The sequence below is a fragment of the Solanum dulcamara genome, chromosome 12 (genome assembly GCF_947179165.1).
Source record: "Solanum dulcamara chromosome 12, daSolDulc1.2, whole genome shotgun sequence".
Taxonomy (NCBI): Eukaryota; Viridiplantae; Streptophyta; class Magnoliopsida; order Solanales; family Solanaceae; genus Solanum; species Solanum dulcamara.
Genome location: NC_077248.1, coordinates 1,553,841 through 1,575,161, shown reverse-complemented (window position 1 = coordinate 1,575,161; position 21,321 = coordinate 1,553,841). Strand labels below are relative to the sequence as shown.

Here is a 21,321-nt window from a genome sequence, read left to right as displayed (position 1 = left end):
GCATTTAAATTAAAAAATATATAATTCATTTACTTTTACATTTAATATGATGATGTTTGGACTAACTTGTGTCTGTCCTATCAGACATATCGAATAACTTTATACATTTAAAATTAGACATATGAAAAGAAAATCACCAAATATTTCCTTTCCTTTTGCTATATGATCTTTTTTTGCCTATTTTATTTGCATAGTTGAGAGAGAAAAACACTAGCAATTTCATTAAACTCAACTCTTTTTCTCTTCCTTTCCATCTCTTCTTTAACTTCTAGCCTCACACCAAACAACATTGGCCTTTTACCTTTTTGCCCTTCATTTTCTTCTTCTTTTGATTTTTTTGCCAAAATGGCCACAATATCAATAAGTTCCTTGTATTTCTTATTTATTAGTGAAAGCTCAGAGCTTAGTTCTCCATTTTCCATTTTGAGCCTTTTATTCTCATCAACAAGGCTATTGTACTCAAACGATGATGAAGAATTAGAAGTTGATGATGATGACCTATGATCTTCATCTGTACTTTCTTTTTTGTTAGGTTGTTTGTTTGTCCATGATTTTTTTCGACGAATGTCACATAGTAAATCCATGTCTCCCTTACGAAACAAGTCGTTGCTGAACTCCCACTGACTTGTTGTAATTTTACGAAAGCCCTAATCATATGAAATATATAGTATCAATTTAATTAATCAAGGAATCACAAGAATTATATTCAAACAAAATTAAAGATATGATTCTAGGATAAGAAATATTGTGTCATTGTATGCTATTAGTCTCAATTATGATTTAATTTGTATTATATAGTATTTTTATATACATTGATGATGTATATAACAGAAACTATTAAGGAGCTAACACACTTCAAAGCACTGACTAATAATGCCTTGGATCAGATCTAGAACTGTTATCAACAATTTATATAAAGATAATTCTATTTTATTAATTGAGATCTGTTGATTTTATATATCATTTCATTGTAAATTTACCATCATAGCTTAAACATAAATTCAAATGAATATCTTTAGAAACTTCAATTATATGGATAATAATTATATTGTTGTTAATTTCACCCTTATATACTATGGTTGTCATAAACTATAGAATAACAATAGCAACATCGATAATTCACTATGCATGAAAGACAACAAAGTATATCTCTTGGTGATGTCAAATCATCTCATTTCTCGTGCTATATATCTAACGATTAATAAGTGTGTCAATTAATTAATCATTTTTAAAGAACAAAACTTATTAACATGTAATATAAAAGATATTTACATGTAATGTCTTCTTAATCTTGAAAATAAAACAAAGTTATGTAATATAATAATAACTTATATATAAAGCACATTTATGTTTTATTGTGAGATGTGGAAAGCGCTATTTGTTTTCATCCTTTTTACTAAGCAAATAAATGAGATAATAATCTTATAAGTGATATGATTATATAAAATATAAATATTTGACAAGTTAATTTTTTTTTTTTTTTTTTTTTTTGGGGGGGGGGGGGGGAGAGAATAGTAAACATACATAGGTATTGAGCTGCCGGACAAAGCTAGAAAAGTTGCTATGTTTGAAAAGCGTCGGAAGCAAATCTCTAGCAAACTCCGCCGGCTGCCGGACTATAAAAGCCGATCCATCAGAATTCCAAGAAATGACATCGTCCGTCGCCGGATCCTCCACCAACATGTACGTTTTTAGCAAGAAAGGTGGTGTTGATGCCTTCCTTACATACTCTAACAAATTCCTTTCACATTGGTCCTCTAATTCCCCCATTAAAAAAAATTCACCAAAAAAAAAAAACGTCGAGAAATATATTCAACTTAAACGAGAGGAGTTTACTCAGATGGTAAGCATTCTTCGTCTTCAACTCTAAGGTTATAAATCTGAATCACGAAGGAGAAAAAAAGGGTGTTTAAAGAAAAAAGACAGTGGAGAAGAGTAGAAGGGCGGTTAAGAAACCCCAATCCCAACAATAGAAACCTAACATAAATCCGAAGTTCATGAGAAATGAAAGAGAGAATATTTTGGGGACATGAGAGTTATGAAAAAGGAAGCAAATAATATTTCTTGAAAATTATTTTTTATGCTTACCTCTTCTTATATAGTTGTAGGAGGAGGACAACTATAAGAAGAGAACTTGGTTTCATATACTATAACATTTATGACGAAGTTTGACTAGATATCAAAGTTGAATAAATAAATAAAGAAATGAATCTACTAAAATTTATGATCTTAAATATATCATGATAATCATATATAAAATATTCAGTCATGTTGTTATATAAAAGCTTATCATAATATAAGATCATATAAGCGCCTTTTAGGTCATATATATATATATATGTATGTCAAGGTCTTTTACTCTTCTTGAGAAAAATATTTAATACCTTAAGAATATCTACCTAAATCACCCTTCGTTCTTTCTTAAACATCTCGTTTAATTAATTAGCACTTCACTAATTAAAACAGTAAGGGTTATAAATTTGAGAAAAAAGATGTATAATGACTTTATATAATGTCAAATATTCTAAAACAAATTAAATGTGAAATCGGAATAATAGTAATTACCGATATTTATACTAGGTGTTGTGTATCTCTTTTTCTACAAAATACTGGTGGAATATGTAGTAGTGAATATGCATTGCCTTTTTACCATTTAAATAGAAGTAAAGTTGATATGTTATTTCAAGATCGTGATTTTGTGTAAAAATAAAGAAAAATCTTGTTATTTCAAATTGGGAATATATAATAATGTCTCTCTCTTTTTTTTTAATAACATATAATAATGTGTAGAACATAATCATGTGCATCTTCTAGACGGCGTATTGAATTAGTTATTAGTTCTCTTCTAGAGAATGTGTTTTATTTCTTATTTTGTTAGCTTTGGTGGAATTTGGTGACCATATCCTAGAAAAAATAAATTAGTGTTTTACTCATTAATAATCTTTTTAATGTAAGAAAGAGGGCTACAAATTCTACATCATCATGCTAAAACTAGCTAGTATTTGTGATGTGACCAGCACTAAAAAAAAATTGAATTTAACGACGGACAAATTTTATAGCTAAACAGTAAAACATCATCAATTTTACTTAGCGATGAACTAACGATGAAGTTCCGTATCTAATTTTAATGTTTTTTTTAGTAGTGAAGAACTGAAGATGATAAATCATATGAAAGTGCAATTTAGCACTTGGTAATACATTGGTACACTTTTCTTCTCTCTTTCTTTTCTTCTTATTTTTAATTTCTAGATAAATGATTGAGAAATTAATTAAGATCTTCTAGATGAGCATCCATTTAGATATATCTAAATAATTAGCGTGGACTAATTAAATAAATGGATCTACATCAGATAAATATCATTTCATTTGTTTCAGTTTATAGTTTATGACTTTATGTGCCATTGATTTCGTATAATTTATTTTAATAAGAACGACAGATTTTTATCTATAAAAATAATTAACTTTATATTTTTCTTTAAATTATTAGTTAGAAGTTTTTATAACTACAGAAATGTTATGGCATTTGTAAAGTCACAATCTTCAAAAAAAAAGTCATAGTCAAATAGTAATTACATGTTTAAATTATAAAATTTAATTTTTTTTTTAAAATAAAATTATAAACGATTGAAATTATGTAACATAAGTCAAAAATGATTTGAGTAATAATCTAGTAGCGTGTAGGGCCTCTGTAAAATCAGTGCTATTCTCTGTTCCAATGTGTGAAATAGTTAGAATTTCGAAATTTAAATTTTAAAATTTTGATCATGAATTCAAATAGAGAAATTTTAAGTTATTTGAAATAAAATTTTAATATTTAAAAATTATAAATTTTTTTACTGTAAATCATAATAATTAATAATTTAAAATATTTAAATGACATATAAAAAATTTCAATCAATAAAAAAAATTGATGATCTCTAGAAATTTCAAATGTATCACAAAAATATGGACGGATGTAATATTATTAAAATATTATTATAGATAGTGGTTTTACAAGATTGACCCATCAGCAATAGGCCAAAAAAAAAAACAATAAATTGTCACTTCAGCGTCCATGTATTCGATGGCTGAATTGATTTATATTTTGTCTGCTTTTTAACAACTGGTTTTGCTTTTACATAACAGGAAAAAAAGAGAGATGAAAAAGAAATTAGATTATCTGTTTTCTTTTATGAATTGATTATTAATTTGTTTGGAATCGAGACGATGATATTGCTATTTTAAAATTTTTTGAGAGATATAAAAAAGAAATTAGATTATTTATCTTTTTTTGCGAGTTGATTATTAATTTGTTTGGGATCGAGACGATGATATTGCTATTTCAAAATTCTTTGAGAGATATGAAAAAGAAATTAGATTATTTACCTTTTTTTGTGAGTTGATTATTAATTTGTTTGGGATTGAGACGATGTTATTGCTATTTCAAAATTTTTATTGGGCATTAGTGAGAAATTTGTATTACTACTCAATACAAATTTTCATTAATTTGTGCTTAGCCTAATTTAGGAAATTAAAGTGTAATCATTCACACACCAATTGTTGTTTGTGCAATTATTAATCCATTGGATAATTAAGGGGGGGTCCAAAAAATTCATTCATGGTACTTAGACATATTAGAAAATTCTACATATAATACATTACAATTCAACCAGCTGAATTTCAACTTGAACCCCACCTCATAATGAAAACTTTGTTGTTTCCTTTTTATTTTTTATTTTTAATGTGACATAATTTTATTGGGACGAAACTAATGAAGAAATATATTTTTTTTGAAAACATCCCATTAAGATTTTATGACCTTAAATATGCTATAATAATTTATATGTAATGGTTATGAAAACGTCTCATTAAGAGATAAATAAAAAGCATAAAGTTAATTTGAAGAAAAATGTGTCACGGAAAGAGAGTAAATCACTCTTCTGCCGTTAGATATTTCACCAATCATAACCTTTTCCTTTTCCCATTTGAACACCTTCTTTGAAAGAGACAGATATATGTGTGAATGGAGCTCATGGATTAAATCTTCTTATTTGGACAAAGAAGTTCTAGAAATTGAGAAATTAAGGTCATTTTGTCACATCACTATTATTTTCCAACAACAATGTCTCCAATTCCTTCATTATTTTCCTTGTTCTACTCATAATTAGGATTAGGTTCGGCAAAATCTAGTAAACTTTTGTTCAGACTCTATATTCGTATTAATGTTTTGCTAATCCTACAGACGATCAGGCAAACTCAAGCTCACTTCAAGAGCAAAATGGACTTGAAGTGTAGAGAAAGAAAGACTTAATCAAAGTAAATATTGTTTCAATATTATTCACTAATCTAACACATGCTAAGAGAATAATAAGGGCAGTCCAGTCGTCCCACAACGATGAAACAACGAGGTAGAAAGGTCTTTTTAATATTGAGCAGCGGGAGTACATGTCAAAACCATACTTGAACAGAATCTGTTCTATACACTCGTACAACTATATTCTTGATTTCTAAGGAGACCAGAAACTAAGTCTAGTGGATGAATCATGGTTAATTAGATCAGATTGTGATTAACAACTTCCATGGCCCTTGATGATCGATCTTGGTCCCTAACAGACTCTCCAGTCTTTTTTGCTACATTAAAATACACCCTTGATGACTCTTACCATTTTAGATTTATATTCTTAAGAGTAAGGATAGTTAAACTAAAAACTTTTATATTTAATACGATATACAGATTCAAAAATTGCAAATGTAATGTTATTATCAAAGTTAGATAAACACATCGTTTTATAATAAAATGTTGTTCTAGAAATGTTTGACTTTATCAACCACAAACATTCAGAATCAATATGTTAGAAAGAAGGATTAGTGATTAAATGAAATTCCGTTTGACTAATTTCGGGAAGTGCAAATGAAGGGATGCATAATAGGTCGGCTACAAGAAAAGAAAACCTTCGTACACTTAATCAAGTCACTTATAGAATGTTGATTAGTACTTTTCACTTAATAAAGGGGAGAGGAAAGTAAGATTTGAAAAGTTTTACAAAGCCGACCATCGCATAAGTCGCTAGGAAAGAAAGCTCAAAGAGCTTCTTTTCATTCGTTACTAAAAGTAAAGATCTCAAGTTTCGGAATTAGTCAACGCTTATTCGAAGAATTCTGCATACAGACTGGCAGCCCTTTCCGCCAGAGCTTCACAGGAGTTTCCCTTTCCTCAATCAAATATTTGGATGTGAGAGCTATACTCCATGAGAACCCCAAATGGGCGTACGGCGCTGCCTTGCCATTTGACCTTTTTTCCCAATAATGGATTTAAAAACTAAAGGTGGTTAACTGCCTTCATCATTGCAATTTGAAGTTTTATACAAATTGCTATTACAAAATGCAGGTTTCACTTATTGCTACTAAAGAGTCGATTTGCAAAAGAAAGAAACAAACCCTTTCTTCCACACCGGTGAAACAAGGCAGTAGAAGATTCTTTTTAATATTGAGTAGTGGGAGTTCATGTCGCAGCCTTACTTGAACAGGATCTGTTCTATAGGCTCATACCATTGTATCCTTGAGTTCTAAGGAGACAGGGAACTAAGTTGGCCTTTGGACTAGAGCGTGATGTAGATGATTGTTCTTAGCCCCAATCATCATCGGTGTTAAGATGGTCTAATGGCTTTCTGATAGAATTTAAATCTTTTTTGCCCAAGTTTTACTTGCTATATTCACCATTGATGACTATTTCCATGGCTATGTTGAGCTCAGACAGCGAAATGATTTTTCTGGGCAACAAATGAATACTTTATCCTTCCAAAATAGATTATGTTCTTATTTAGGATAAATTAAGTTGATAGCTTTTGAACTTAGAACATATATCAATCTTTAAAAAAAGTAGTAACATATATCAATCTATATCTCGAAAGTTAAACTTCTAAATTTACGAGAAATCATATATTCTCTTGCAGGCATTTTATCAAGTAAATTTTACCTAAATTTCATAATGATTCTTCTCAATTACACTTTATCTTTACTCTTTTAAGAACTATCCGAAATTTCTTTCTTTTTATGGAATTCGGATACATCACGTGACTGATTCATCGCGTAAAATGATATATCCGACATCCTGATAGGCTAATACATCACGTAAACGATGTATCCGACTGATACATCATGTAAAGTGATGTATCTGACGTCCTAATACATCACATAAAGTGATATATATCCGACCGATATATCGCGTACAGTGATGTATCAGAGAAAAGGAAAGAGCAGGAATTTTTGTAATTTTTTCAAATGATAAAAAAATTAAAAAAATATAATAAAATAAGTTGTGTATTTATAAATTTTTTCCTTTTATGAAATTACTGGGATACATTTCACATATAACCCATCTAATCAGTACATCTTTGTCCCACATCGCTGAAACATAGCAGTATAAGACTCTTTTTAATATCGAACAGTGACATTGATTGTCACGACCTTACTTGAACAGGATCTGTTCTATAGGCTCGTACCACTGTATCCTTGATTTCTAAGGAGACAGGAAACCAAGTTTGGTGGATGAATTATAATCATTAGACCAGAGCGTGATTAACAGCATCCATGGCTCTCGGGTCATGGTACCGTAGATGATCGTTCTCAGCGCCCATCGGTGCTGCTGGGATGGCCTAATGGTTGTCTGACAGACTCTTCAGTTTTATTAAAAGTTCGTCTTCATTTTTATTAAAAGTTTGTTTGGAAGTTTAAGAAGTAAGGAAAATAAGAAAAGTTGACAATTGGTGTTACATAATTCATTTTCCACCTTGAAGAAGTTCTTGGCCGCATGTATGTTTTGACTCAAATATTACATGTCAACGGGTGATATAGTCATCACCATTTGGTTATTTTGTTGAGTGGATTTGTTTGATAACTTATAAAATTCTTCACTTTTTCCTTTAATTCTAAAATGTAACTAACTCGCCTAAGATAACTCCTTCTCAGCTACTCCATCATGTGCGTCATGTACCTCCACCCTTAAGGAGTCATGTCCTGCCATCTTATATGGCCCATTCGACTTTGGTATAATAAAATCATGATCTAAACTCATGGCATATATTGTTCACTTTGATTCAATATATAATTTAATATATAATTTGTCTTTCGTGATAATGTTATTATCAAATTCAAAAATGTGTGTTATGAAAATTTGAATTATGCCTTGTAAAGTTTTATACTTTATTTTCACATTATGTATGTGATTAGCTTAAGATATCATGTGCATCCTTCTTCAAAGATTTGCTAACCTAGATCAGTCATTGTGTGTAACGTACTCTCATATGTCTAATTACCCTTCAATCACGAGCGTCACAGAAAATTACTATAGTTTGAACTAAGATTAGATTAATCTCGTTAAATTCGTTCTCATTCGGAACCAATCCTTTTGATAAAAGTAATTAGTCCAATTCAACTAATAACTCTGGTGGGCCAAAATTATAGCCCCACATCTTTGGACTTAGTTTATAGCAAGCCCATGTCAAATAGGGTTGGCGGCTAATGTGTCCAAAACACCAACCTTACGGCCCACATGAACCACTCTTTCCCTGTCGGGCAAACAACAACAACAACCCAGTGAAATCCCACAACATGGGGTCTGAGAAGGGTAGAATGTACACAGACCTTACTCCTACCAAGGTAGGACGGCAGTTTCCTGGAGACCCTCAGCTCAGTAAAAGCATAAATGCATAAAAAATGTTAGATAAGAATAGAAAATTAAAAGCTTTATGAGAAAAACAACAAACAAATAACGAATAGATAACAAATAAATACAAATAAATAAATACTAATAACAAATAACGATTAAATAAATAATGAAAGCGTCACAGGTAAAATTGAGTAATCAAAGCATAGAAAGTAATAAATAATAACAGAAATCAGAAGTCAAAGCGCAAGAGATCGTAATACACTACTACACCTATGAATAGAGAAGAATAACGAGACTATGAACTAGCCTTCTACCCTAATGTGGGTCCTCCACACCCTCCTATCTAAGGTCATGTCCTCCGTAAGCTGTAACTGCGCCATGTCCTGTCGGGCAAAGTGCATAAATATTTATTTTTCGTGTCACCATTTAATTTATGTTCACTTTGTAATGTGAAAAAGAATTATACACTTTTGCCTGGAAATTACTCAATATTGAGAATTCGTTCAAAATAAAATGCAAATGGGTATTAATTAAATGAAACAACCCATTTTTTTTAATTTTCAATTTGTTTTCTCTATTTGTTTTGTTTTTTTTTCCTTTTTTTCTTTTAATATTTGTAGTTGGAGATAACATGAAATTATTATGTGGAACACCAAGCTTTGTCTCAATTGAATAAGTTACAACTTGTGTTATTAAAGAAGGAAGTTACAACTTGTGTTGACAATTGATTAAATTATATGTTACAAATACATAACTATTATAAGTTTCAAAATTGTACATTTCTAATAATTTTAATTCTTAATTTTAAATATTAAGTTAATATATGTATGTTTTATGTATTTCTATATCGTTCGAAAGAGTCGGACAGTAAAATTAATAGAATGCCGTCTAAGAAAAAATATATAATAATATATAGTTATATACTATACACAAACCTTATTTATATCTTTATGAAATAAAAAAATTGTTTACTCTCGATTAAAAAAAAGTATAATTAAAGCAAAATAACAATAATAAAAAAACAAAATAAACAAAGCAATTGATCAAATTATGACAAGGAATATTCCTTCTCTTATTGGCACTTATATAAAAGCCAATTATTTGTTACAACCTCAAATTACACCTTTTCTTTTATTCTCATGTTTTGACAATGGAAATTGCTATGAAGTTTCTTTTTGCACGTAGTACTAACTATAGAGTTTTTTTTCCCCTTAAAAACAATTTCATTCATACGCATTGAAGCCATAGATTTATAATTTAAATAATAGAAAATGATCTTACAAAAAATTCTTGTGCGAATTTTTGACACTTCTACTTTTTGTAAAAAAATCTTTTAGAAATAGACATAAAACTAAAAACATATTTATAAACTAAAGTAACTACAAAATTAATTGACCCGCAAAATCACTAACACAATATGTACATGATATTTCTAGTAGTCTAAGAAAGAATACACAGCAATGCAATTTATTATAAAACTTTGATGCCTATACATCGCACGTTTCAATTGTTTAAAATTAATCTAGCTAGAACTTTTCATTTAACGAATATTTTTACGATTTTATGGCACGTTTCAAATATTGAAATTATCAAGTAATGACCTTTTATTATTTGATTTATTGGATTTTGTTATCGGTATGGTATGTTTCATTTAATTTTTTTTTTGCATTGTGGTATGTTTTCATTACAAAAAAAAATACTTCACATTAATCAAACAATAACCTTCCATCCTATGATTAATCATATTTTGATAAATTTACTAAATTTGTCAAGTGTTGAAAAAAAATCAAGAAACAACATTTCATAATTTGATTCATCAATCAAATTTTGATAATTTTACTATATTTGTCAATTTATGAGTAACAACCTTTCCATCCTTGGTGTAGTCCCATTATATGCTGATTAGGAAAAATATTAAAGAGAAACAAATTAGTATTCATCCTATTAGAGTAAAGATTGTAAACAAAAAATGGACAAGTAAATAAAAAAAATACTACTAATAATTTTGTATGTCCAATAAACATAAGAAGAGATCCCTTTTTCTTGTTTTAAACCAAATAGTGGACTATTAAATTTATAATCTAGTGATATGGGTGATAACTCAAATTTTGTGCACTAATGTAATAATAGTATATTTAGTTTAACTCTATAAAGTGGGGTTTGAAAAGAATAAAATGTACACACTTTATTTTTATAAAAAATAGAGAGGTTATTTTCGATAAATCCTCGGCTTGAAATTTTGTGCACCAATAATGGTAGACTTTTGTTTTTGAACATAGATGATATTCATATTAGGTTACACACTTTTCGATTGTTTTATCTATGTATTAAATAACTCTAACTGACTATCGATAAGAAAAGTTTCAGTAATCGACAGACAATAGAATTAGCCGACAGACACAAACAAAAGTAGCAAATCAAACTAAATTCCAACTGCCGGATAAACTCATCTGGTGAAGCATGAAGGGAATGAATGTTGGAGCGGTTGAAAAAGTCAATCTTATTTTTCAGTCGAGCTTTTGGATGGGGAGCGCAATATTTGGAGATCAAAAGAGGGATTCAGAATAATATGATGTCTGTCATCCAAATTATTAGGTATATTTTTTCTTATTTAATCAGACTATGATAGAATGTTAATAGATTATTGAGCATTGTCTAATTTTCTTATTTCTATGTTATTTTATTATCTGTTGTTTTATTTCTTTGCTTCAGTTACATCTTTTTTGTCATTCAGCTATTGTTTTTCTCCTTTATCTTTAACACATTTTTTTTCATCATTGTATTTTCTTTTGATACTTGAGTTTAATATGCTTTTCTTAAGTCGAAGGTCTATCAGAAACCGTGTCTTGTACCTTTTTCTTTTTCATTTCTTTTAAGGAAAAAATTATAGTAAATGGTCCCTACCGAATACACTTCTACCGACCCGCATTCCGAATTTAGGTCTATAAATACCCCTTTGACCCTTCCTATTTTTTCTTACTCCTCTCCGTAACTAAGCACAATTTTGGAGAGAGAGAAACCCAAAAACCCCGGTACCCTTTCCCGATCATCGTTGCCGGAATCATAATCTGTAGGTTTTCCGGCATCAACGATTGAATCGGGTCGTAACCGTTTTAAAATGGATACGTACTGTTCGGACTGCAAGCGGAACACGGAGGTGGTTTTTGACCACGCCGCCGGCGATACGGTTTGCTCGGAGTGTGGGCTGGTGTTGGAATCTCGTTCAATTGATGAAACATCTGAGTGGCGTACTTTTGCTGATGAGTCGGGTGGTGATGACCCGAATCGTGTTGGAGGACCCGTTAACCCGTTACTCGGTGATGCGGCTCTTTCTACAGTGATTTCTAAAGGGCCTAATGGTAGTAATGGGGATGGTTCTCTTGCTAGGTTGCAGAATCGTGGTGGTGATCCTGACCGTGCTATTGTTTTGGCTTTTAAGTCCATTGCTACCATGGCTGATAGGTCGGTTACCTGTTGCTCCTTACCTTTCATTTTGTTTCTTATGAACCCTACTGAGTTTTGTTTTATGAACACTTAGTTGTATAATTTACTTATGATAGGTTATGAATTTGTGAGTTTTAGTTTGTTTAGATATATGTATGCCAGTACATGTTTTAAGTGTGAAATTTAGAGAATCTATACGATTGGGTATTGAAATGAATCAGGTTCGAATGGATCTGATTTGATATAGGAGGATTTATATAGCTGACAACTAGCTTCTGATTGATGTGTGGTAGGAGGAGGAGGAAAAGGAGAGAGTTAGAAGATGAAAGTGAGCTTATTTTTATGATCACTGATTGGATTTCAGGGCTTGTGTGATAGTGCAAATTGGTATTTGTGATCACTGATAGGATTTCAGGAATTGTGTGATATTGGCTATTGGTATCGAATAGGTTATATCTTAGAGAATCTGGTAATGAAATTGAATATGTAAGATGGCTAATTTGAAGAGTAAAATTGTATCGCTTTTCTTCCTTCCCCCATTAAGCTTTTTGGAGGGAAGACATTTGTGGGATGATGTGTGGATTTAAATTTGATTGGTTTGGTGCTGTATTTACACTTGTCCTTCCAATGCTCCTTGAGATGGCAATCGAGTTAGCCTTTTGTTACAACTACCTGTGAAGTGATAATACTGGTTTAAGGGAGCTGTATCATTAATTTTAATTTTAGAAAGGTTGGAAATTTTTATGCATTGATTGAGCTGAGTTTTCTCTCTCTATGTTTTACAGGTTGAGCCTTGTTTCTACTATAAAGGTATGTTCTCTAATATTTTTTTTAAGTTAATTGGGCACCGCATAATTATCTGACTGCTTTCTTGGCTTCTCTTGCACCTTTTCAGTTGAAGCATATGACCAGGGGCGGACCCACGTGTAGTTGAGGGGGTTCATCCGAACCCCCTTCGTTAAAAAATTACACTGTATATATAAGATAAATTTTTTAATTTATGTGTATATATTTAACATTGAACCCCCTGAGCATAAGCCAAAGGACTAGCTCAGTGGCAAATGAGGTTCAATATTTCGCCTTAGCTTGTCTCAGCTCGCGGGTTCGAATCCGAATAAGCACATTTTTTTTCTGATTAGCGTGTTTAATTTTTTTTGAACCCCCTTCATAAAATTCCTGGGTCCGCCACTGCATATGACAATGCAACTTCTTTCTATTTGGCGTTTTCATCGCTTCATTTACATGCGTGTTTACATCTTTAAAGTGTTTTTTTTGTCGTCTCTTGCTTAGTGCTTTTGGCTATTTTATAAGTTAATTATATGTTGATTGCAGCTTATGACCCTGTTTTGTCCATCTTATTTTGCTTTAGTAAACAGAAACCATTTGTTTTCTCTGCCTAAGTATACTGTGTGTTTGTGAAAGTGCCAAATTTTGATAGTCTTGTTGCTGCAGAGTTATCCCCTTGATATGTTAAGGGATGTCATCTGTTACAATCTTTTCTCCATACCAGCGAGTATTTTGATATAGCCTTTTTCTCTTCATTTTCTCTTCTTTTTGGGATTAGTCTGATAGTCCTTATTGCTGAAAGTTTTTTTTTGCACTAATTGTTAACACCAAGTCTTCTATCTATTTTTATTGTTTTGAGATGTATGTCTTCTTTGATCTTGTGCAGGATCGAGCAAGTGAGATATATAAGAGGCTGGAAGACCAAAAGTGTACAAGAGGCAGGAATCTTGATGCTCTCGTCGCTGCTTGTATCTACATTGCATGCCGCCAAGAAGGCAAACCCCGCACTGTAAAAGGTGTGGCAATGTTTTCTGATCATGTAGATTAACAGTTTAGTCCTCTGTGTGAACTCTAAACGTTTGGGTGTTGCTTAGAAATTTGCTCAATTGCCAATGGAGCTAGTAAGAAGGAAATTGGCCGAGCAAAAGAGTTCATTGTGAAACAATTGAAGGTTGAAATGGGAGAATCAATGGAGATGGGAACTATACATGCTGGGGACTATCTGGTGAGTGAACTAAATATGTAGGTTCTGGCCTCTTTGTGGGGGCGTAAGTGTGATATGACTATTCGTTTATGCTATCCTAACATGAACTGTTCTTGATTTTCAGAGACGTTTTTGTTCTAACCTTGGAATGAACCATGAAGAAATTAAGGTTGTCCAAGAAACTGTTCAGAAGGCAGAAGAGTTTGATATAAGGTACATATTTATGTTTGTGTATGTTTGATTATGTTCTTAATATGGTAAACCCATACCTTGGCCCCCACAGAATAATGTAGAGGCTGGTAAAGTCAGTTTTTGAGGATGTGCATGTGAACTTTTTGAGGGAACTACTTGATTTTTGCAGTGGCTCGAATTCTCTTCTTTCATATTGAATGAACCTTCCGTAAATTTGATTTTGGCAATTATTCTGTTCTGGAACTTTAGATAAGTTCTAATTTCTTGAAAAAAAATAAAATTGATAGAACTTTTGAGTCAATGGCTAATAGGGGTGAAGATATTTTGTCAACCGAGTTAACTTCTTGCTTGAACGTCTTGTCTGCTCCACCCTGACACTGTTTTTGATTTTAGTGACTAATATTTGCAAGTCTCGTTAAAGAGATTTTCGTGGACATTTCACAACTAGATTTTAGTTTCTTTCTTGGAGTTCTAACCAGTAAATGAATTGCTAAAAGGGAATAGAAGAGGGAATTGACCGTTATCACTCAGATCACTAGCAACTAAGTTTATAAGCACATCAGGTTGGTGGATTAGATCCCTAAAATTTATTTTCCTTTTTGCAGGAGGAGTCCTATATCGATTGCTGCAGCAATAATATATATGATAACTCAACTTTCAGATTCAAAGAAACCCGTTCTGCGAGGTTAGAAAATCAACCTTCCTCTTTGTGCAATCTTGAGCCAAAGAGGCTGCTTTACATTCATGCATTCCTTAAGTAGGTGCACAATGGTGCATTTCTAGTTTCTCTGGCTACTGATGATTGCTTCATAAGTGAATTCTTCATGTGGGGTTGCCTATTTGCTTTTTAGTCTTGGGCTGTACTTGTATATGGTACTTCTGTATATACATCTGAACAGTTTGTGCGTGCAGCAGATATCTCAATTGCAACCACAGTTGCAGAAGGGACTATCAAGAACGCGTACAAGGATCTTTATCCTCATGCTTCCAAAATAATACCAGAATGGTATGTCAAAGATAAGGACCTTAAGAACCTGTGCAGTCCAAAGGCATAAGGGTAACTTAAGTCGTTGAGCTCTATGAATCTGCTATAGGGCCTCAAATCTGTAAGAAGTTGAACAGAGAAAACATCAGACACATCGGAGTTTTGGCTACCGTGTTCTGGAAACAAAGGCACCATAGGTCATGTAGGCCAGAGTAATCCATATTATTTTGTTTTCCATTTCTCTCCACCCCAAACATAAATAGGCAATTCCATATTTTTTTGAATGTTATTGAGCAATCACAGATTCCATAGGCCATCGTCCAATTCTTGTATGGCTAAACATTGTCATGCAAAGTGAAATGTTCTCGTTTTCCATAAGGATCCCTTCATTTGGTGAGATACTTACGTTTTCAAACTATGTTGCTGTTGTTCGTTTCTTGTTCTGAAATATTCTCATTGGTGAGATACTTTGATCAATTTGCTCTTATAAAGATTGAATGAATTAGTCTGAGATTGTTGGTATTTCAATATAATCGACCTTATGGGAAGAGGCTTTTTGTGTGGTATTTCAATACACACAAAAAGAGATTGAGGTGATTGAATTTTTTAAATTGTTTTTTCCCTGGTAGACATGAAAACCTCACAATTTGTGTAAACTATCAAAACTTCTCTAACTTATACAATTTTATTAAAAGTGCAAATCATAGTTCTTAAACAACATATAAATGTTTGTGATTATATACTATTACAAGCTTTTAAATAGTCATAATTTTACAAGAGTTCACTAATTTAAAAAATCAAAATAATAATAACTAGCTATTCTTTAATACTTATAATCTTTTCAAATAGTATATGCAATGTATTCATGTTTAGCATGAGTCCATCTTTGTCAAGCAAATATTAATAGTAATTATCTTATCCATTTTTCCCTTATCTCCTTTTTTATGATCAAAGATTTGGCTCTAATATCTTATCCATTTGCTTGCGTCTTTTGACACATCATATTAATGATAATTGGCCTATACTAGCTCATCTCTTTTTTGTTCCTTCAAATCCACTTTTCCCTTCCTTGCTATACAATCATTCTTAACTTGGCTTCCCATCCTTTGTCTTGTTTACGTGGAGAAAGAAATTTGTATTAATCAAGATGTGCACGAGCTGATTTACTCGAACATTATTATAACAAATGAAAAAGAATGTCCTATTGCATAAATCATTTTGATGTTTTAAATTTATTTCACTTCTATGTTTTATTATTGATTTGACGTGCCATATTCTCCTTTTATTGTGTCTTAAAATTCTTTCTTATATGTATTCTAGTAATAACTTCAATTTCAAGACACTATTTAAATGTATCTTTAAGATGTTGAAGAATCAATTGTACGACAGATATGGTTACACTCATTGTTTTTAAAATCGAACAACAAACACACGTTTTGCATGTATATATGGTGTGATATAAAAGTATCAAGGAGTATATTGTCCTTAAATTTGTCAGTTAATTTGATTCACACACTTGAATATGATATGTTATATAAATAAGTGAATTTTGAAAAATAATATTTGCACGTACGTTATATAAATAAGTGAAACAACATAAAATTTATTACTGCACCTTCTTTAGTTATACACATTAACCTCAATTACAATATGCTCAAAGTTTAACAACTTATCGAGATTGTGTATAGCTAAAGGAGGTAACAATAACTTTAGGTATAATTAACTTATCTACCTAATGAATGTTTGAAAATACATGAAAAAACGTTTTCAAAATTTAAGCTGAAAATATCTAAAAGGAACATTCATAATGCATTAAATCGAAATATACCGTAATTCAAATGTCAAAAATAAAATTTACTAACAAATTTAAATATCAACGATGTATTTCATCATTATAAAAAGAAGAAAAGATCATTGTCATCTCTTACTTTTGTCTTCTTTACCAAAGAGAACCAAACAAAGAAAGGCCAAATATGTACTTTCATCTGTTTGTCCAGTTTTAATTCAATACTGAATATAAAAAAAAATACTCTAATACTTTTAAATTTTGTGGTTTTTATATTAAATATCAAATGTACTAAAGAAAAGATACCTTCTTTTAAAAATAAACTAAAAAAATTGAAACAATTTTTTTGTTTTGTGTTTATTTTGTCAAATTTCAAAAAGTGACGATAACCACAAGAACCACATGACTTTCCTACTCTTTCATCCTTTCCCCCGCCACTTCCTCCGCTCAACTATAAATCCCTCTTCTTCTTCTTCTTCTTCTTCTTAACAACAAATTAATGTTTTTTCTTCTTTACAACCAGAATCACAACTAACCCAATTCATCTTTTTCAATTTCTCTCACATTTGTACAAAAAATTACACATTTTGACATAATTTTTTTTACTAATGGATGCGTACTGTTCGGACTGTAGAAAGAGCACAGAAGTTGTATTTGATCATTCAGCAGGTGATATGGTTTGTTCGGAATGTGGGTTAGTTTTGGAATCTCATTCGATTGATGAAACATCTGAGTGGAGAACTTTTGCTAATGAGTCCGGTGATAATGACCCGGTTCGAGTTGGTGGACCCATGAATCCTTTGCTTTCTGATGGTGGATTATCTACAGTGATCTCCAAGCCTGATGGAACTACCAGTGATTTCTTGACATCGTCTTTGGGTCGATGGCAGAATCGTGGGTCGAATGCTGATCGATCCTTTATTTTGGCTTTTAAAGCTATTGGGGTTATGTCTGATAGGTACTTTATGATCTTCCTTCAAAATTCATTTTTTTTTTCGGGAGGTTGATTGAATAAGTTTTATTTGATTAATAAAATTTCCTCTCTTTTTGTTTTGTTTGTCCACCACTCCATATATTATGCGTAAAATCTTTCAACTTATTCTTCTAACAGCGTTCTTGCTTTTGGTATGCTTTCTATATATGTGTTTGCTATGGTCTCTTTCTGTTACATTATCCTATTAGAACCAAATGAACTTGTCATGTGAAACATATTCATTATCAGTATGTGTCTGGTCTGGCTCCTTATTATATTGACTGTAGCTGAACTTATAATGCAGAATTCCAAAAGATATGGCTGATGCAATTATACTTATTTCAGGTTGGGCCTGGTTGCAACCATAAAGGTATGTTTCTACTCCTGAAATCCTGATGCTCATTTTCAATCAAATGACATTGAGATATCAGGAAGTATGTGCAGGTATATGAAAATGTGTTAAGAAGCAGCCAATTACTTTTTCTTGCCAATCTCATTCAATGTATATGAATAGTCATGCTCTCTCTTAGCTGATGAATTTTCGCTCGTTTTGCCACTCAGCTGGATAAGCAGTCGAATGTTTTATAATGTTAAAGGGTTCAGTGTGCAACCCCCCCCCCCCCCCCCCCCCCATGTGTATCATTGCATGAAAGAGAAGAACCTCCTTAATGAGCTTTTTCGTATTTGCAAATATATATGTGGTGGGGGTTTCTTCTTTTACTAGCTCCTGATTCATTTGGCCAGAGATATAAAATATTGGAAGCTGTTTGTGTATTTTTTCGAAAATTTTGCTTGTGACCTGAAAGGTGTAGTATGTTCTTCTAGAACTTGGAGCTTGTCTTTGGTCCTGTGACCTTATATATGACATTCTACCAGACTTCTCATGGTGGGAATTGACAATTTTTTTAGGGTACTTCACAGTATTGTTTTCTCAACATTATTAGGATATTCTCTTTTAACATATGTACAAGAATAAGGAGCAGTCCAAGTACTCTATGCCATGTTTCTTTTAAAAGATGAACTTGAAGATGTTTCTATACTTAAATCTAAATTAATTTGACAGTTGACACTAAAAGCCACAGATAATTTTTGCTCTGTATTTCATTATAATGGTTTACATTTTGTTCGAAGGACCGAGCTAATGAGATATACAAGAAGGTAGAAGATCAAAAATCTAGTAGAGGAAGGAACCAGGATGCTATATTGGCTGCTTGCCTATATATTGCTTGTCGACAAGAAGACAAACCTCGAACTGTGAAGGGTACAGCCTAAGACTTTTTGTCATTTCGGTGTGCTGATTTAGATTCCAATATGAATGAGCTTTCTTCAAACTGTGGATTGGAAATAGAAATTTGCTCGGTTGCAAATGGAGCTACAAAGAAGGAAATTGGCCGAGCAAAGGAATACATAGTGAAACAACTAGAGCTTGAGATGGGTCAATCAGTGGAAATGGGAACTATACATGCTGGGGATTTCATGGTGAGGTCTATTGTTTTAAAAGGAGAGAAAGACTCCATTCTCCTTCTAACTACTATTTTTCTAAATTGAATTTCTTTCAAAACTTTTGCTGTTTCTCATAACTTGGTTACTGATACAAGCTTTTAACCTTTAGCGACGCTTTTGTTCAAATCTTGGGATGACAAATCAAGCAGTTAAAGCCTCTCAAGAAGCAGTCAAAAAATCTGAAGAGTTTGACATAAGGTAGCTTTGCTTGTATTTATGTTGATTCACAGATGCTTGTGTCAGATTTATTAAGTGTTCAAACTAAATGCTACATTTGACTAAAATTGATCTCATTTTTTAAAAATAGTGGAGAACATGTATTTTCAAATTAGTGGGTGATGATGAGTCTTTAATTCTATGACTACGTAGATTGTTACGCTTAAGAAGTTCTATTTTTTTTGTTCCTTACATGCTAAAACTCGCTATATTACAGCAGAAGACAAAACCATAGACGTGATAGTGTAAATAGGTAATACATGATGATGGTTGTGTTAGTTTTTGGTATCAGGAGACAATATAACAATTCCTAGATCTCATGCTTAATAAGGATTCATATAGCTGACCTCAACTAGCTTGAGATTGAGGCGTTGTTTTTGTTATGTAGCTTTTTACAATTTAGTTATTTGTTATATTCTTCCACTAGAATGAGTAATTTTTTATATCTTTTCCCCTCCTTGAGATACAATTATAACATATTACTGCTTGGCATTTTTTAAAGAACTGGTCATGCTACTTGTTCCAATTTCCAAAATGCTTGAACGTTCATATGATACCAACAGGATGGATCAAATGTATTTACTCCTCTTTATAAAACTGCAGGAGAAGTCCCATTTCTATTGCTGCAGCAGTTATCTATATAGTCACTCAGCTTTCAGATGAGAAGAAGCCAGTTAAAGGTAATGAAAATGTACAATTATTCTCTGTATTTTGACATGAATACTTTAGAAACCAAATTCCCTCCTTGACAGGAATTGCAGTAAAAATAGTTAAAGATATGCTCAGTGGAACGAGTTCTCCTTTGTATTTCTAGTGTTGAATGTCATCCTCAAACCATATACATCTTTATACTGCTACATTAGCTCAGGCCTTTTAACTGTATGATGTTTCCTATGACGATTTGAATTGATTGTCTTTGTCCCGGGGGTTATGAGTTACATTGGAGGTTGAATGCCACTCATTTTACTATGAATTGTTGTATTCTGAAGCATCTGCACATTGAATATCCGACATGTCATGTATAAAACTGTATGAATGCAGATGTGTCACTTGCAACTGGAGTTGCTGAAGGTACGATTCGGAATTCATTCAAGGATCTATACCCACATCTGTCAAAGATAATACCAAATTGGTATGCACAAGGTCAGGACCTAAAAAACCTCACCAGTCCTTGATGAACTAAGCTAACCATGTCAACAAGTGACAACTTTTTCGAAAATGGCTTCAGGAATGTTGTGTATCCGAGGAATCTTCGATGAAATTAACAGAAGGGGAAGCTTCTTTTACCCCAAGATGTGGGCTAATACACATTGAATTATTGAACAGAGAAGACTTAGGATAGATCTTCAAGTTACATTGCAAGTTGTAAATGTTTTTTTCCTTAAAAGTGATACTCTTTCTTCATAAACTACTGGACTGAGATTAACATGAAACTGTTGTGTTTTTAAAGAAACTAAGGATCTTATGAATTTATCTATCGACTTAAGCACTAGATAAATTCGTCACATTGACTTTAGGGGAATGGATCTGTATCTGTATCTACGACATTTATTAAGAGTTATTCGATTCACTTAAAAGAATGAGA

The 21,321-nt window shown here is 31.9% G+C and overlaps 3 protein-coding genes, 1 non-coding gene and 1 pseudogene across 6 annotated transcripts; 4 read left to right on the top strand and 1 right to left on the bottom strand.

Moving 5' to 3' along the window:
• LOC129876459 (heat stress transcription factor B-3-like) lies at positions 1–2,083 on the bottom strand. The gene is made up of 2 exons (XM_055951906.1): positions 1,525–2,083; positions 1–647 (listed from the first exon to the last, which is right to left on the bottom strand). The coding sequence occupies exons 1-2, from the start codon at positions 1,768–1,770 to the stop codon at positions 183–185; spliced, it is 711 nt and encodes a 236-aa protein (XP_055807881.1). The 5' UTR covers positions 1,771–2,083; the 3' UTR covers positions 1–182.
• A 4,405-nt stretch (positions 2,084–6,488) lies between these two features.
• On the top strand, positions 6,489–6,652 carry LOC129878016 (small nucleolar RNA U3; annotated as a pseudogene).
• A 789-nt stretch (positions 6,653–7,441) lies between these two features.
• On the top strand, positions 7,442–7,655 carry LOC129878015 (small nucleolar RNA U3). Its single transcript, XR_008763716.1, has one exon. It is a non-coding gene; the product is annotated as a small nucleolar RNA U3 (small nucleolar RNA).
• Positions 7,656–11,621: 3,966 nt separating this feature from the next.
• Positions 11,622–15,769, top strand: LOC129876465 (transcription initiation factor IIB-2-like). Of its 2 annotated transcripts, none has more exons than XM_055951916.1 (7): positions 11,622–12,109; positions 12,877–12,901; positions 13,764–13,893; positions 13,972–14,102; positions 14,206–14,294; positions 14,879–14,958; positions 15,189–15,769. In XM_055951916.1, the coding sequence occupies exons 1-7, from the start codon at positions 11,766–11,768 to the stop codon at positions 15,326–15,328; spliced, it is 939 nt and encodes a 312-aa protein (XP_055807891.1). In that variant the 5' UTR covers positions 11,622–11,765; the 3' UTR covers positions 15,329–15,769. The 2 variants fall into 2 exon arrangements, with proteins under 2 accessions (XP_055807891.1, XP_055807890.1); XM_055951915.1 differs by having other exon boundaries at positions 15,186–15,769.
• Positions 15,770–17,387: 1,618 nt separating this feature from the next.
• LOC129877458 (transcription initiation factor IIB-2) lies at positions 17,388–21,205 on the top strand. Of its 2 annotated transcripts, XM_055952961.1 has the most exons (8): positions 17,388–18,002; positions 18,363–18,387; positions 19,149–19,278; positions 19,366–19,496; positions 19,630–19,718; positions 20,340–20,416; positions 20,778–20,879; positions 20,965–21,205. In XM_055952961.1, the coding sequence occupies exons 1-8, from the start codon at positions 17,653–17,655 to the stop codon at positions 21,048–21,050; spliced, it is 990 nt and encodes a 329-aa protein (XP_055808936.1). In that variant the 5' UTR covers positions 17,388–17,652; the 3' UTR covers positions 21,051–21,205. The 2 variants fall into 2 exon arrangements, with proteins under 2 accessions (XP_055808936.1, XP_055808937.1); XM_055952962.1 differs by having other exon boundaries at positions 17,391–18,002; positions 20,778–21,090.
• Positions 21,206–21,321: the final 116 nt, after the last annotated feature.

Bases quoted from the DNA above. Each gene is read 5' to 3' on its own strand.
- LOC129876459 (XM_055951906.1), bottom strand. From the start codon at position 1,770: ATGGGGGAATTAGAGGACCAATGTGAAAGGAATTTGTTAGAGTATGTA. The intron at 648-1,524 runs GTATGTTTACTA...TCATATGATTAG, and splicing joins TCCGGCAGCTCAATACCTAT to GGCTTTCGTAAAATTACAAC.
- LOC129876465 (XM_055951915.1), top strand. From the start codon at position 11,766: ATGGATACGTACTGTTCGGACTGCAAGCGGAACACGGAGGTGGTTTTT. The intron at 13,894-13,971 runs GTGTGGCAATGT...GGTGTTGCTTAG, and splicing joins CAAACCCCGCACTGTAAAAG to AAATTTGCTCAATTGCCAAT. The intron at 14,959-15,185 runs GTTAGAAAATCA...TTGTGCGTGCAG, and splicing joins AAAGAAACCCGTTCTGCGAG to CAGATATCTCAATTGCAACC.
- LOC129877458 (XM_055952961.1), top strand. From the start codon at position 17,653: ATGGATGCGTACTGTTCGGACTGTAGAAAGAGCACAGAAGTTGTATTT. The intron at 18,003-18,362 runs GTACTTTATGAT...TACTTATTTCAG, and splicing joins ATTGGGGTTATGTCTGATAG to GTTGGGCCTGGTTGCAACCA. The intron at 18,388-19,148 runs GTATGTTTCTAC...TTTTGTTCGAAG, and splicing joins GCCTGGTTGCAACCATAAAG to GACCGAGCTAATGAGATATA.